This window comes from Gopherus flavomarginatus, chromosome 4, assembly GCF_025201925.1.
Source record: "Gopherus flavomarginatus isolate rGopFla2 chromosome 4, rGopFla2.mat.asm, whole genome shotgun sequence".
Taxonomy (NCBI): Eukaryota; Metazoa; Chordata; order Testudines; family Testudinidae; genus Gopherus; species Gopherus flavomarginatus.
This window is the reverse complement of record NC_066620.1, coordinates 35,446,901-35,464,473: the sequence shown is the minus strand read 5'-3', so window position 1 is coordinate 35,464,473 and position 17,573 is coordinate 35,446,901. Positions and strand designations below refer to the sequence as shown.

At 46.7% G+C, this 17,573-nt stretch overlaps 1 protein-coding gene across 3 annotated transcripts in view; it reads left to right on the top strand.

Moving 5' to 3' along the window:
* The window catches only part of PSME4 (proteasome activator subunit 4), a 241,970-nt gene that overhangs the window by 134,009 nt on the left and 90,388 nt on the right, over nucleotides 1-17,573 (top strand). For all 3 annotated transcript variants that reach the window (XM_050951719.1, XM_050951720.1, XM_050951721.1), the window contains 4 exons: nucleotides 3,087-3,142; nucleotides 12,773-12,829; nucleotides 13,103-13,158; nucleotides 13,241-13,339. In XM_050951719.1, coding sequence (XP_050807676.1) covers nucleotides 3,087-3,142; nucleotides 12,773-12,829; nucleotides 13,103-13,158; nucleotides 13,241-13,339 — 268 coding nt within the window. The remainder of the gene's footprint in view (nucleotides 1-3,086; nucleotides 3,143-12,772; nucleotides 12,830-13,102; nucleotides 13,159-13,240; nucleotides 13,340-17,573) is intronic.

Below are 17,573 nucleotides of genomic sequence, written 5' to 3'. Positions count from 1 at the left end.
ATATTTCATGCACAAAAAAACTGAGGTGTTATCTAACTCATATTTGAAAGTTCATTTGGCAGTTCTTTCAGCTTACCGTATTTTGGTTGATGGTAGATCTCTGTTTGTGCATAACATGAGTAAGAAGTTTATGAAGTTAGCTTATATGTATCCCCCTTTTAGAAATCCTGTCCCTCCTTGGGATCTTAACTCGGTCTTATTTACACTCATGAAACAACCTTTTGAACCGTTGGCTAACTATTCTTTATCTCTTACAACCGCATTAATTATTGCCATAACATCAGTCAGAAGGGTGAGTGAATTAAATGCCTTGATAGCTGATCCTCCAATTATGTCTTTTCATAAAGATAAGGTGGTTTCTTAGGCCTGATCCCAGGTCTTTGGCAAAAGTAGTTTTTGAATTTCGTATTAGTCAGACAGTTAATTTGCCAGTCTTTTCCCCAAAGCTGCTTACTAATAAGGGGGAATCTGTTTTATATACTTTGGATGCAAGAAGTGCTCTTGCATGTTATTTAAGTAAGACTAAAAGTTTTCAAAAATCACGTAGATTATTCATGTTTTATGCTAACAATCATGTGAGTTATACTGTGTCTCCCCAGGTTATTTCTAGATGGATTAAACAACGTATTGTTGAATGTTATACATTTTCAGGAGTTCCTATACCTATAATGGTATGGACTTGTTCCACCAAAGCTGTGGCAGTGTCTTAAGCAAGTCCCTGTTTCAGAAATATGCAGGGCTGCAACCTGGAATTTTGTATATGCTTTAGTAAATATTGTGCTCGTGACTGGGCTTCCAGGGCTGATGCTAGATTTAGTAGAGCAGTGTTTCAGTCTCTATTCGGTTAGGACTTTGTTCCCTTCTCCATATTATTTTCAGCACTGTTGATCAAACTACCCATAAGTGGGAGTATGCAGAGTCACTCGAAGAAATGAAAATCACTACTTGTAACCAGTTCTTTGAGATGGCTCTGCATATTCACACTTCCCTCTCACTTTCCTGTCTTTCTCAGAGTCCCCTTGTTCTGTGTCTCTGGATTGTTGGTAGAAGGAACTTAGGTGGTAGAGGCCTCTGGATCCCCTTATAGCCTCATCCTCAAAATGTTCGGAGATGCTGAGGGGAGGTGTAAGAGTCGGAGCACTCTGACACTGCTTAGAGAATGTTCTACCGTTAAACACCAATAGGTGGTGCAGTACCCCATAAGTGGGAATATGCAGAGCCATCTTGAAGAACTCTGATTATAAATAAGTAATCTTCATTTCTTTAATATTGTTAATATCTTCCAAATTGGAAATATCTATTAGAGAAATATACACATCTGTTTTTAGAAGGATTTATGCTAATTAGCCAGCATTTTTCTAAAAATAGATTTTTCTATCTAGCACCATCAGTGTCTTCTTTTAGAGGGAATCTTACCTTAATGTTGGAGCTGCTCGGGAATCAGTGTTAGTACCCAAACAAATCATTATAACTGGAGCACCCGTATTAATATCAGTTCTTTTCATAGGGAAAAATAAATGAAAAGTTATTAGTATGGAAAGGTGTTTATTTTCAAGCTTCTTATTTAGTGCTGTTAGAAGCACAGACAGGAAAATAAAGTGAAAACATTATTATTTTGGTTAAATTGGGAGCTTTTAAAATTTGAACTAAAATGCCTTCCTTTTTAATTGATCTGGGATTTAGATTAATGTGTAGATGTGAACATTACAAAAACAATAAAATCAGTCTGTTACCTACAAGACTTTATTTTAGGATTTAGGATGTTGGGATTTTCCTGTTGTTGTTGTTGACATCCTCAGTACCTCACCTAATGTAATGACTGTAGCTTCCTGTTCTGTTTTAGGTATCAGTGATATCAATTATTGTTCTGGGGTAAATATAACCCTCAGTTCTGGTCTTGGCGAGTTAACCTCTCAAACTACCAACTTAAATGTTCAGCTTTGTTTCATTTTATTGTGTTAGGACTATGTGTGCTGATGCTGGTGCTACATGTATAAGCACTTCTTGCCAAATGGGCAAACATGTGTAACAATAAAAGACTGATATTGTTCCTCTTCCCAGTTCTCTAACTTTTTTTGCACCGTTTCCACTGTTGATACAATCCTCAATTCTACAGGAAAATTACATTTAGCAGTATGGACCTTTTGATTATACTGTTCTTGCAACATGTTAGTGCAGTATTTATGTAGCTCCTGAATTTCTTTGAAAAGTATTCTGGTGGTTTTTCCTTCAGGGTTTGAATCCACTTACCCTTAGTGTCTATGATGTAGCTTTAGAAACAAAACAGGAAATAAAATTTAATGTATATTCTAATGACTTGGTCTTGCCATTAGATACATTGGCATGCAATGTCACAGTCTGCTGTTTTATTTATGCAACCATGTGCAAAAACCACATCTTACAAGGACTAAGAATGCACAGCTAAAAATGTAGAGTAGAATCAAGTCATAACCAAATCATTGTCTTGATTAAGTTTTTCTTTATAAGAAAAAACTTGTCACGTAGATGTATTGTTCTGACTATTATGTACTCTCTTGGCATGGTTATTATTAGTGGTGGGCTTCAGAGATTAGCATTAACAGTTGGGCCTAGGCACATTGCACACCATTTTCTTTATTTAAAGGAAGGACCACAGGTGTGGGGAAAATAAGCAATTGAATGTATGTATTCTGCCTTTCCTGAGATTCCTATTCAGTTCCTTGCTATCCAGTAATCTGATTTACCTGCAATTAATCCAATAAATGGCTGTATCAATGCCACTGTCCCTCATTGTCATGCTGATGTGAACATGCATTGGAAGAAATGAGTCATTTCTAACTCTTGTTAAATGGAACTGGATCAAGATTTTATACTCAAGGGGGCTTTGCCTTGGCTTTCACTCTCTCAAAAAAGGCAAACCACCTGACCACTATGTACTCCTAGCTTTCAGAATGTTAAAGATAAATAATAAAATTAGTAAATTAAACCTTCTTGGTCATCCACTAGCATCAACCTTACTTTGTAAGTAGAAATTAGTTGTCAATAAAACTCATTTTGTTAGACAGATTTCCTTACCTTGTAATATAGTGTATTTTGTCTTTATGCAGGGTTCCAAGTCTGGTGTCTTTGGAAGAGACAAAACTTTACACTGGCATTAACTATGGTAGGTCAATCCTAACTCTGTTAAATCAAGTCACAAGATAATTAATTTTATACTCTTATTGTTAATGCATAGCCAATTGATTTGATTACATTTGTGGTTCATTATTAAAAATGTTTGAGACCAACTAACCAAGCTTTGCCCAACTTATAGTCTAAAGACAAAGCAGTACAATATAGAAAGGAAAGAGGTTACCATATATACTCAATCATAAGCCGGTTCATTTATAAGCCAACCCTTCTCTCCCCCCCCCCCCAAGATGAATAAGTAAAAATGGGAAAAAAATTATGTCCCATTCATAAGCCAACCCTATAATTCAGGGGTCAGCAAACTTTGGCTCCTGGGCCATCAGGATAAGCCACTGGCGGGCCAAGATGGTTTGTTTACCTCAAGCATCCGCAGACACAGAGATAAACCTAAGTAAACAAAGTGTGCGGGCATGCCAGCTGCTTACCCTGACGGGCCAGGACAACAACTGGTGGGGAAATTTTTTGGGGGGAAGAAGCTGGGGGTCAGGGGAGTAACCCCTGTGACCACCCCCCACATGACCCCATCCCTAGCCCGGGACCCCACACACACTCCCCATCCCATCTCTTCCCACCTTATCTGGGGATGGCCAGGGGAGGATGTCTCTGGCCTGGCTAGAGCTGCGCTGGCAGACTGGGCAGCGCGGTCACAACCTGCTCCAGTGGGCCAGACTGGGCGGTGTGGCTGCAGCATGTTCTAATGGGTTGGGCCGGGCAGCGCGGCCACAGCGTGCCAGCCCTGGAGCTGCAGCTGCTTCAGAGGCTGGGGACAGAAGTAACCAGAAGTGGAGAGACTCTGACCCTACCTCTTCCCTTCTGTCTCTGCTGGCTGTGCTGCGTCTCCTCGCTCCCTCTATTGGGGAGAGGGGCTGTGTCCCACCTCTCCCTCTCTATATCCGTTCATAAGCCGACCCCCTTCTCTAGTGCTTCCCTTTTTTTACTAAAAAAATTCGGCTTATGAATGAGTACATATGGTAATACGTTACCACTCCTTCTGGGAAGCAGTCACAGCATTTAGTTCACCTTACACAGAAGCTGTGCTCTGAAATACGCTCCCAAAACTGTCTGTATTTACATTGTAACTGTTTACGAGCAAAAAACACTCTGTACATCATCCAGGACTAAAATTTACCAAATAAATTTGTACCTTATTTTTCCAGTATCATTTTTCCTTATTCTGTTTTTGGACACATTCCAAAACCAGTTGCCTGTGAAGGCACCTCCCAAACTTGTACCAGGGCAGAGCATTCATGTGTCTTGGTTTTGACAAGTTCTGCATCCACCTATGTGAAGTGCAGAATTGTGCTGTGCAGGGTATTGTGGGCCTCAGCCTGAGTGAGCAGAATGCAATTTAGCATGACTTTGTGCTAACATTTATATAATGTTAATATAATGTGTAATACATATTGATATGGTGTGCAATATGTATAACATATACTTTGGCTAACACTTTTAATGTTGCTGCATTTGCAAAGTATGTCCTGTTTGAGTGCCTAAGTGCAGTGTGGTTCTGGTTCTTCTTCGAGTGATTGCTCATGTGTATTCCACAGTAGATGTCCATGCTCGCCACATGCACCGATGTTGGAAGATTTTCCCTTAGCAGTGCCCATGGGCGGGGGGGAGCACCGCGGCGACCCCTGGAGTGGCACCTGTATATCGTACTATAAGGGGGACCATGAGCTCCCCCCATCCTCGGTTCCTTCTTGCCGCCAGTGAAGGTAGTTGGAACTTTGTGCTTCAACACTTCTACCCGACCTTAGCGGTACCATTTGTGGAATTGTTACTTCAGTTGTTAGAGTGGGCATGCCTAGGGCTTCAAGTCGTGCGACTCCTATTGCTGTTCTATGCCTAGGAGTGACCCGCATGCTGAGTGTCTGTGCTGCTTCAGTGAGACTCACATCAGCAAACGTTGTAAGAGCCGCAGGTCATTCAAGCCGCGGACCAAGAAGGAGAGAGACATTAGACTCCATGCTCTCCTGATGGAATCGCATTGGCCTCAACTCTGGCACACCAGGTGGACTCGGAACCCGCCGCCGCATCACCAGTGTGTAGCGAGGCCCCCTTTACCAGCTGGCACCGCTTCCCCTCCAAGAAACAGGGAAAGAGCCCTACCTTGCAGCAGGGCTGAGACAAAGAAAGAGGGGAGGCTGGTCCCACATCAGGCAGCCCACGGTCCCCCCCACAAGCTCAAGGCCTCCAATTCGTGTTAAGCGGAGCAGCCCGCGCACGCTTCTCCACCGGTGCGGATGCTGTTGATGCCGGAGGCGATGCAGGCTGCAAAAGACATTATGAGTCTGCTGGTTCCAGGCATGCGGCCCGTGTCGAGCCCCTGGTCCTGCAGCAAGCCTCCATTGGGTGCCCATCCAACCTCTCCTGCTTTCGCAGTTCCCAGTCCGAGGACTGCTCCCTGCATCGTTTGACGCTCAGCAACTGGTCATCCGGCAGCTCTCGCCCTCCCTCGACTCTGACCAGGCCATCCCATTCACCACCTGGACGGGAATCTGGGGGACCCTCTACGCCGCCTGCCAACGAGCACAGGCATCAAGAGAGGCACCGGGAACATTTACCTTCGTAACGGGAGTATCGCAGCCAGTCTTAACGGGATACACGTCGTCGTTCTCGTTCTGGTTCCCACCAACTAGACGTAGCACTCGAGATTCCCCTCGCTATGCCTCGGCGCAGGGGCACCGGAGCTCACGATGCCTTAATGGGTACCGAAGCAGCACTTCGGGCAGGTACCGTTCCTCGACATCGAGGTCCAGGTCCCAAGGGAGGTGGCATCACAGGCACCACCGCTTGTACCGTTCCCATGAGACTGTGCGCTCAACGGTGACCTCGGCCTTAGCACCCAGCCGCCCATCCTCGGCCCGTGCAGCTCAGCTGGGACAACTACCGCCACTGGGCCCTCAATCGGGTCAGTGGCAAGGGACCCCATGGCAGGGACAGTGGTGCCAATGGGCACCATGGCTGCCGATGCCTGCCCAGATGGGGGCCCGCTCAGTCGCTGGAGCGTCTCAGGCTCCATTAGCCTCATCTGGCCGCCTAAGAGACAAATCGGTGGACCACAAGTCAGCGGACCCACGCCCAGACTCGGATCTGGGGCTTGACCCCCTGGTACTGACCAAAGCCCACGGCTCCGTGCCGGCTCTTTACACGGCACCGGACGGCACCATAATGGCTCCTCCACCGTCAATCCCTTGGAAGGATTTTAAGGCACAGCAAGACCTGCTAAAAAGAATGGCATCCAGCCTCCAACTGCAGGCCGAGGAGATGGAGGGCCCTTCCGATTCCCTCTTTAACATGTTATCTCCCTCGGCACCGGGCCGTGTGGCTCTGCCCCTGCATCAGGGTTTAGCCAACATTTCCAACACCCTGTGGCAAACTCGTGCCTCCTTGGCCCCAATCTCCAAGAAGGCTGAAAGGAAGTACTTTGTGCCGGCCAAGAGTCATGAGTACCTCTATTCCCACCCGGCACCTAACTCACTTGTGGTAGAGCGGTAAACCACAGAGAGCGACAGGGCCAGCCTGCACCTACCCCCCAAAATAAGGACACCAGACGATTGGATTTCTTTGTAGAAAATTTTATTCCTTGGCAAGTTTCCAGCTCAGGGTAGCCAACCACCAGGCCTTAGTGAGGAGATATGACTTTAACCTGTGAGAGTCTCTGCCTAAGTTTAAGCCGCTCCTCCCAAACCAGGACAGGAAGGACTTTAAGGCTCTAGTGGAAGAGGGGGCGGCAGCGGCTAAAGCAGCCCTGCAAGCAGTGTCAGACGCAGCCGACACTGTAGCCCACTCGATGGCCTCAGCGATTTCCACATGCAGGGCGTCATGGCTCCTCCTGTCTGGACTGTTGACGGAGGCCCAATCCCTTTTATGCAAGACCTCCCGTTTGATGGGAAAGCACTCTTTGTGGACCAGACGGATGTCAGACTGCATGGGATGAAGGATTCCCACACCACCCTGCAGACCCTTGGGCCTCTACGTCCGTCCAGCTAAGGACAAGGCCAAACCGCAGCCTTTGCTTCAACCTGCAAGGAGCAGATACGAGCCCCTGTATAAGAGACTGAGAGACCAAAAACGCCAGTCTCAGCAGCAGTCCCGCTCCGGCCTTCAGGCTGGGCCCTCTCGGGGCAAGAGACAGGGAAAGAGGCAGTTTTGACTATTTGCCAGGGGGGCACTGGGCCAGTTGCCAGGGAGACTCCCCCAATTAATGAAGTTTGTGTTCTGCAACTGATTGTCTGCCTTCCACATGGCGTGTTCCCCCATAACATTGGACCAGGGGGGTCCTCAGCACCATTTCCAACCACCATCATGAGTTGCACCCGCCCTCCCCTGTAGGCCCGAGGGACCCAGAGCAGGCACACCCTCTAGGGCAGGAGGTGGACCGTCTACTGCACCTAGGGGCGGTGGAAAGAGTACCTGTAGAATTCCAGGGCAAAGGGTTCTACTCCCGGTACTCCCTGATCCTGATGGCCAAAGGGTGCCTCAGGACCATCCTGGACCTGTGGGACCTAAACCATTTTCTGGCCTGCTCCAAGTTCTGCATGGTGTCCCTGGCCTCTGTTATCCCCTCCCTGGACCCCGGGGACTGGTGTGCAGCCCGGGACCTCCAGGACGTGTATTTTCACATCCATGTTTTCGAGGGGCACAGGCGCTTCCTCCTCTTCCTAGTTTGGCTTCTCAAGAGCAACTCTCGTTCCGAGGTAAAGACCCACGTGGAGCAGCTCCAGTCGACATGCACCAGTCTCGGCCTAGTGGTGAGCAAGGCCAAATCAACCTTAGTTCCAGTTTAGCATGTAGAGTTCATTGGGGTGCTGCTGGACTCCTCAAGGGCCACAACCTCTCTCCCCCTGGACAGGTTTGAGACCTTAAGAAGTCTCATCACCTCGGTCATGGCTTTCCCGGTGACAACGGCAAGGGCATGCCTTAGAATTCTAGGGCACATGGCAGCATGTGCATACATGGTCCGCCATGCCAGGCTCCGAATGAGGCTCCTCCAACTCTGGCTAGCCTCCCAATTCTCCCAGACCCAGGACGAGCTGGACAAGGTTCTCACGATTCCGTCCCTGATACTGCCTTCCCTTCAGCGGTGTTATTACCCAAGCAATATGCTGCAAGGAGTTCTCTTTCAGGATGCCAACCCATCTATGGACCTGGTGATCAGTGCGTCGGACCTAGGTTGGGGAGCCCACACAGGGAACATGCAAACCCAGGGGACATGGTCAATCCCGGATTTGTCCCTTCACATAAATGTCAAAGAGCTCAGGGCAGTACGGTTGGCATGTGTGGCCTTCCACACTCACCTTCACAGCAAGGTGGTCAGGGTCCTCATGGACAACACCGCTGCCATGTACTACATCAAGAGGCAAGGTGGAACTCGCTCCCTAGCCCTCTGCTGGGAAGCCCTGAGCCTATGGGAGTTCTGTTTTTCCCACGATATCTCCCTATGGGTTGCACACCTCCCCGGCGTCCACAATATGCAAGCAGATCGCCTCTGCAGGGTTTTCTGCCCCCAGTACGAGTGGTTACTCCACTCGGAGGTCGTTCATGGGTTCTTCCGAGAGTGGGGAGTTCCCCAGGTCGACCTCTTTGCAACTCACCAGAACCGGCGTTGCCTCTGGCTCTGCTCCGGGGAGGAGTGGGGAAGGGTGCGACCTCTGATGTGTTCCTCCTGCAGTGGTCAGGTCAGGTCCTTTACACTTTCCCGCCATTCCACCTCGTTGAGAGAGTCCTACAGAAGGTAAAAGCAGACAAGGCGAGAGTCATCCTTATAGCTCTGGCGTGGGCCTTCCTTCGCCTCTTGGTGGCCCCCCGGATGATGCTGCTGCTTCGCCCAGACCTCTTCTCCCAGGATGGGGCTGCCTCCACCATCCCAGTCTAGCTGTGCTCCACCTGACAGCGTGGTTGCTCCGTGGCTAGATGAGGAGAAGGGCAGGGGTTCAGAGCAGGTGAAGTGGTTCCTCCTGGAAAGTAGGAAGCTGTCCACCCGCTGGACGTACATGGCGAAGTGGTCCAGGTTTTCCAAGTGGGTGAGTGAGCGGGATGTCTTCCCTTCCTACGCACCTCTCCAGCTTATTCTGTACTACCTCCTGTCCCTTAGGATCCAGGGACTGGCACCCGCGTCTGTCAGGGTACACCTGGCAGCCATATTGGCCTTCCACCTGCTGGTGCAAGGGCACTCGACTTTTCCCACCCTACGACCTCCTGTTTCCTGAGGGGCTTTGACCATTCATTCCCATACGCTAGACCCCCTGTGCCTCAGTGGGACCTGAACCTTGTTTTGTCCCAACTCATGGGTCCTCCCTTTGAGCCTCTGGCCACGTGTACCTGGTCTTGCCTCTCATGGAAGGTTACCTTCCTTGTAGCAATCACGTTGGCCCGACGTGTCTCAGAACTCAGGGCCTTAACCTTGGAACCCCCCTATACAGTCTTCCACAGGGACAAGTCCAGCTTCACCCACGCCTGGCATTCCTTCCAAAGGTGGTCTCCACCTTCCATATGAAACAGAGCATCTTTCTCCCCGTGCTCTGTCCTAAGCCCCATTCCTCCAACGAGGAACGCTGCCTCCACACGCTCGTTGTACATAGAGTATTGACCTTTTTATCTGGATCAGACCAAGCCTTTCCGGAAATCTTCTCAACTTTTTATTGCCTCGGCTGAGTGGGTGAAAGGCAACCTATCTCTACCCAACGTCTTTCTTTCCCGCTGGATCATCTTGTGCATACACACGTGCTATGATCTGGTAGGGGTTCCTCCCCCCCCCCCCCCCACTGATCGTCAGGGCACACTCTATGAGGGCTCAGGCCTCATCAGCTGCCTACATAGCCCATGTCCCTATCCTAGACATTTGTAGAGCAGCCTCTTGGGCCTCTATTCACATATTTACTTCGCATTATGTGATCTTCTCCCAGTCTAGGGATGACGCCAGGTTCGGCAGGGCAGTGCTCCATCCTGGCCTGTCGTGAACTCCTACCCACCTCCAACAGGCATGGCTTGGAATCACCTGCTGTGGAATACACATGAGCAATCACCCGAAGAAGAAAGGACAGTTACCTGTTCCGTAACTGGCGTTCTTCGATACGTTACTCATGTCTATTCCACACCCTGCCCTCCTTCCCCCCTGTTGGAGTTGTCCAGCAAGGAGCCAAGGGTGGGGGGAGTGCATGGTCCCCCTTATAGCATGATATACGGGCGCCACTCCAGGGGTCACTGTGGTGTTCCACCAGTACGGGTACTGCTAAGGGAAAAACTTCCGACACTGGTGCACGTGGCGAGCACGCACACCTACAGTGGAATAGACATGAGCAACACATCTCAAAGAACGCTAGTTACGGAACAGGTAACTGTCCTTTATTTAGGGTGGTGATCAGTCCTGTATATTTCAGAGAACCTATCTGTGTGTAGTTGGGATGGAGATTGAGATCAGTTAGGCCAGTAGCAGTTAGAACAGTTGGTACAGAGAAGGGCAGGAACACTTCAGAAAAGCTTGGCAACACTGAGGCCACAGTGAAAAATCCATGACTCACAGAAGGGGAAATAGGAAGCCTTAGTTATCATATTAGTAAAACAAAAAAAAATTCCAGAAGTTTACTGAAAGGGGCAGATATTCAAACTGAATACGCTACTTACAAACAAAGTTGCATTTAATTGTGTTTTTATAGTAAATGATTGGCATATGAGACCTGAGTCTCTGCCATGTTTACCCTGAGCTCTGAGATTGCATAGTGTGAGGGAGAAGAGCAGCTATTATATAGGTGTCTACCGTGTAGCCCAGTAGTTCATAACCTCTTTCTTTTCATTTCTCATAATTTGGGTGCTTCTCAGCTTCAAGTCACACCAAGACCTGTGCCAAGTCTTGTATTTAGCTGTCTTAGGCGCTTGAGGGGTCCTGGGGATGAACTGGGAAATATCTGTATTATTTTTTTTTCAATATGATGCATGCCTACGTGTGTATATTTTTGATGGATTATGCTATGGAATTAGATCAAAACAAGTTGTTAAAGAAACCAAGCAGGAAACGTAGAACGGTGACTCAGACAAGAAGCCTTGAAGAAACAATGATGAATGGTGTTTTGGGGAATATCTTCTACCTGACTACAGCCAGGCTAAGAGTGGCTTACTCTTCACAAGTCTAAACCTAGGATCAAAAGATAACAAATCATTAGAGGACCACAGAAAAGGGTTGAGGTTGAATGAGTTGCCAGAGGCTGCCTAGGGAGTCAGCGGGACCTGACAAAGAGACACACACAGACTGAGAGAGCATGCTGTAAGCAGGATAGTCTGCTTCTCAGAACCCAGAGATGGAGGTTAAACTGGCTGAGGAGAGCTTCCAAAGGTAATGGGAAATGTGTATAGGAAATACTGATATCTGCATTTTACAGATGAGGAACTGAGACGCAGAGAAACTGAGTTGCATAATGTGACACTACAGGCTTCTTGTATAACAGGGATTTGCGCCTAGCTCTCCTTCTTGCAGCACTTCTAAAAGAATTAACCTGGCACGTGAAAGGTTCTTGTCAGAGGTGAAGCTCCTCTCTTTGAATAAAACTTTATCTCCAACCACTGTCCTCAGTGCTTGAAGGGATGGGAAGTTCTTTCTCTTTCTTCCATCTACTATTCCCATTGCCTGGATTGGCAAAGTGCTACTTTCCCCTCCCCTCCAAGCAACCAAAGAGAATAGAAATGCCATACTCTCCCCTTCTTAATTGCTTGAAGGATGAAGTCCCACCCCTAGAGCATTCTGCTCTTCTTTCCCACCCCAGTCGGTGTACTCTTCAGAGCTTGTGATATGATGGGCACTCTGCACCACTCTGATGTTGCCCAGAACCAAACTCCTGTTTTGCTCTCCCTCATCTTAGGCAAAGCACTTGACCACTACTAACTCTGCTAAGGGTATGTCTACACTGCAATAAAAGACCTGCAGCACAGCCATTACTCAGGTTGCAGTATAAAAATTGCAGTATAGATGTTTGGGCTCCGACATCCCGCGAGGGGTTGAGTCTCAGAACCTAAGCTCCAGCCCAAGTCCAAACATGGTCACTCTTTTTAGCTCAGCAGCCTGAGCCCCACGAGCCTGAGTCAACTGACCTGGGCTCTGAGACTCGATGCTGCAGGTTTTTTATTGCAGATGTACCCTGAGTGGCAGAACAGAAGCATGTCCCAACTGCATGCCCCTTTGTTTGAAGAACCATTATTGTACTCATTTAGTGAACATGCTTCATGAACTTAAAAGATGTCCTGTTCGGTATTTGGTCTGACGGATGGTGACTGCAACATAGGATTTCAGCGTGATGTGGAAAACTGAGTGGGATACCCCGTGACTTTGTTAAAGAGATGCTAGAGACTGTTTCTATTAAAGTTGTATAAGTGTGTGTGTATATAAAAATATAATATTTTTCCAAAGTCTTTTTATATCACCCTTATAGAGTCCCATACCTCATGATTTGAGGTATGTAAAGAAACTCTGATCTGTTTTTGAGCTTTTGCTTGTCATAGTCTGAGTTTCCATTAATTGTGTTTTTCAATTAAGCTTCTCTGTATTTTATAACACTGTGTAACTTAGCAAATATACTTTATATATAATGAATGTTCTTATTATCTTGTGTAGATTTATCAAGAGAGAACCATAGAGAAACCATGGCTAGGGTCATAAGGAAACTGCTGTGTAAGTACATTTTTGTCTCTTGCTCTCATTCCTGTATTTAGTACATATGCAAAGATTTGCTTTAAATGTTATCAGTTTATTGGGCTTTTAACTGTATCAGTATTGTAGAGCAAAGCAAAGAGGCAAAATCTGTTGTCATGAATTATATGGCAACATAAATGACACAAAGTTTTGAGCTTCACAAGTAGATAAAATATTTCATTCAGTATAGTTAACTCTTTGAACTGAGCTTCATATCAGATAACACACTTTTTGTTTCCATTCCAACGGTAGACTATATACTTGACAACTCAGAAGATGATACCAAGTCCTTGTTTCTAATCATAAAGGTATAATAGTAATTTTTATATGTTTTATTTTAATTTGAATGGGTTGATTTGTTTTACATAATATAAAACCATTTGTTTCTAGATCATTGGTGATCTCTTACAATTCCAAGGGTCTCACAAGCATGAGTTTGACTCCCGGTGGAAGAGCTTTAACTTAGTGAAGAAATCGATGGAGAACAGGGTCAGTATCTTGTTTACATAGTTTAGTTAGGAAAAAACAACTTTTTTTAAGTTTTAGTTTTGACTGTTTTTTGACCTTAATGTCTTAATGGAACTCTGCATGCATTCCTAGTGAAATTGATATAAGTTACAGTGGGCTGATATATCATTAGAATATTTTTTTGTTACAATAAGTGCCCTTTTTCAAAAGGTTTCAAAGCACTGCACAAATGTTGGTTAAGCCTCATAACATCTCTTTTTATATACTGAATATTGATGCTATTAATGATAGCTCTTTATGTTAATTTGCTAGTCACTAAGAAACTGCATGCTGGAATTTTTTATTTTGGTGATTTAACTGCATGGAAATAATACAGTCCTTGGATATTAAGTTGCTGCTATTGCTAGCACTTGTGAAGCACTAATGATGTTAGAACCATAGATGCCAATTATGTTGAGAAGCATGTAGGAACCAAACTCCTTTCCCTTCGTTTAAATAATATTTAGCACTTCTCATCATTAGATTTCCAAACACTTCTTGAAAGTGGGTAAACATTAATATCTACGTTTTACAAGTTGCGAAATTGAGCCATGGAAAGTTTAAATGAGTTGTCAATGTTATGAGAAGTGAAATCTAGATTATTGAACATGGCTGCTGAGGTAGAGAGCAGAGAAGGCAATCTTTGAGGTAGTTAAGTCCTCACACATTTAAAACAATAAAGATAAGGACCAAGATCTTAAATTGGGCCAGCAGCAAATGTACAGCATGATCATTAGTGAGAATGTGCTCTTGTCAGTCATAGACATCCACACCAGTAGCATGTGGCCACTGCATGTTAAACCATCTGTAGGTTGCATTTAGTCTTTTGCATTAGTTCATGAGAGAGCATCCTGAAATAACTTAAGGAGATATTGTTTTGAGGTGGCAAAAGTGTTAGATATGTGACAGATTTGGCAGTTTCCATGGAAAACCATATTGAATTAAATCTAAATATTTTGGAGTCCATTGTATTAAAGGGAAAGATTATGTATTATTGTGGGCCTGCACGGTCATAGGACTATATTGAACAATGCGGCAAACAAGCATGATCTTTTGGGACAATACCTGTCAAGTGGAATTCCTGGGAAGTAGCCTGGGGGAGATGAATGCAAATACCCTCCACCAGTTATGCAGAAACCCAGCCTTTTGAAGCTATGCCCTGAGGAGAGAACCATTGTCTGCTGATTACCTGCTCCCAGAGGCTGGAAATCAGAGTTCCAGTCTGTATAAAGAAACAGGCTGGTCTGCACAATTGGGGTGCTTGTTCTGAGCTGTGACTGTTATGAACTTGAAGCCATAGAAAAAACCCTTTGGTGAGATTTGAAAGATTGACTCTGATTGGAGCCCTCCTGGAGTTGGGAGGGAGGGTGATCTCTGATAAACTAATTAGCATGCACGTTGGTTCTTGTATTGTTTTTAATGTGTTTTTTCTGTAATGCTTTCACCTTAAGAGTAGATGTGCTTGCTTAGAAAGGTCAGTGTGGAAACTTATAACCATAGCCTCTGAGTAGAAGGCAAAGTGCGGACGCAGGCCTGTCTGGCTTGCTGGGAACTGTGCAGCCTGAAAAAATCCTGGTCAAGAGGGAAGAGAGATGCAGGTCTCGACCTAACAGAGATTACTGCTCAGAAGCTGGGAACCTAGAGTGGATGCCTTTGCTGGACTGCAGAGGGGAAATACAGGTGCAGTTGCCCCAAACTGTGACACAGTAGTTAAGTCTGTATTTGAGTATGTAGTCTCTTAGTTTGCCCAAGGCCTTTCCAAACACTACAGCTATTTCTATGTTTGAGTAGTGAAATATTCACCAGGAACCTGAGATTGCATGCTACCTTGATAACTGGGAGTGGGGGCAAATGCACTCAACATAGTTTTCTTAATTCTTCAAGGATTCCCCTTTCTATCAACAATCACCGCTGCTTTCATGGATTCGGTTAGAGCCAGCTGTTCTTCATCCCCAAAGTGACTCTTTTCAGGATGTATATCCACTTTGTCTCAGTTTAGTTAGGTCTACAGGACACTGTGGAGGGAAAGGGTTCTCCCTCTGTGGTTGCTGGCACTACTAGCTGCTATGGCTGACCATGGAAAATCCTTGTGCTTTAAGAACTTCCCACTCTGTGAAGCAGTCATGCCTCTGAACAATGAATGCACAGTGTTCTGTCTCGGTTAGGGGCATGTTCTGGAACTCTGTAAAATCTGTAGGTACTTCTCACAGTGGACCCAGCAATCGAGGGTTGTCTTATTGCTTTCCTCATGAGGCAGTGATAAGGCCAATCTCTGACCCTGGACTATAGGCACCTGGATCCTCAGAAGACTGGTGGCTGTTGAAATCTGCCCTGGCTTCATCATCAAAACCAGCCAAATATTCACTCAGTCCTCTGGCTTCCTGATTTGGGAAGCAGAGAAATAGATCAGACTCAGAGCACAAAAGTCTCCCAAGGAGAACAGGTGAAGATCATCACCCTCCCTGGATCAGACTTCAAGGTCTCATAAGACTACCATGGAGTTGGACATTAAGGATGCTTCAAAACGTAGGAAAAGTTCCCAAAGCACGAGAGCCCGTACCAGCTGAGTGGATCTAGCCATAATAGAGGTCCCACCTGATGCTGCTGTTTCTGTTTTAGCCTTCTCATTATTGAGTTAGTCAGAAAAAAAGATAGCCCAGTACCTGGTAGAAGCCTGACTGCGGTGCTGGTCATTCTGTTGTCCCCAGCACCAACTCCAGCGCAGTTACTGCTGCTAAGCCAATCTGTTGGTGATCAAGTACTTTGGACCATGCTGACATGGCTGACACCTGTGCAGCTGCTGGAGCTGTATTCACCATGATGCTGTCCAGATTTCTGGACCCAGGGACTTTGATGCTTCCACTGTCTGATCAGGTTCCCCCTAGACCTGCGGGTTGAGCACCATCCTTCTCAGAGGATTGTTTCTGACTCAGAGGAAAGCCATTAGTCATCCCTGGTCAGGTCTTGGTACCCAGCAGTATCAGTCTCATCTGGGGGGTAAGAGGCATGTACCTGTGATGGAGGGCAGAACCAACCCAGTCCAGTACTGGGATCACTGGGATCAAACATCGTGGGGCCTGGTGCCATATGATCCTGGCATGTGGGCCCCTTGGGGACTGCAGTACTATCCAGGACCAGCCTCTCCACCACACTTATGAGGGAAACAGTCACCCTGTGACAAAGACTGGACCTGTCCCTGCAGCAGGAGTAGGCGGCTTCAGTGCAGCAGATCCAGTGCAAGGGTCAGATAGTACTGACCGTGAGCTCTTCTAGATGATGCCCTTGTTCCAGAACAGTCAGCTGCCACTCTTGAGGACTAGAAGATTTTCCAAGACTTCATGGGACATTGGTGTCAGTGGCCTCGGAGATACCTATGCAGGTGGTGTGGGATATGCCACACAAACTCCTCAATATCCTGTACTTGGTACTGGGACTCATAGTTATCCTGATTTACAAGGGTCTGTTGGAGCCCATGAAAGCCTTATGGCAGACACTAGCATCACTGGCACTGACATCCAAATGGACAGCTGGATGGTACCAGGTCCTGGCTACTGGATATGAACAGAGTTCTATTTGCATCCAGTACCAGTGGCCAATGAGCAATCCCATTAGAGCGGTCAGAAATGGACCTCTAAAGATGAGACAGTGAAGCGCTTAAAATGTGGTGGCCAGAAATCCTACTCCACTTCGAGCTTCCAGATGAGGATCTTGAACTACGACGTGGTCTTGGCAAAGTGCGAGCACATCAGCTGCCTGTAGCTTAAAGCTGTTTGACAGACTGCCACACAATTGCAGGGCTGACTTCCAGTCTAGCTGGCGAAAGGTCATGTGGCGGCCAGAACTGTGTTGCAGGCCGCTTTGGACATGCAGGCGCTGCCTCCAGGGTGATAGCAACAACAGTTGCAATGTGCCGCTCCTCCTGGCTGGCCTTGGCAGGCATATCTGAAGGATTTCAAACAGTTATTGAGGACCTGCCACTTGAGGGCTGCTCACTCTTCCACAAGAAGACTGATGAAGCAATGAGATCTGTCATAGGGTCCCCTCACCACAGGTGGTGGCTCTTCCTGGCCGCTCAGGGACTAGCTCTTTCCAGTTCCAGGGCCCGCTTCTGCTGTCGCGCGCGCTCTCTCTATATATAACTCCAAGGGCTCCTTCTTTGTGACTTGTCCCTCCAGCCAGGTCCCTGTATGTTTCCTCCTGGTGGGGTATCAAAGTC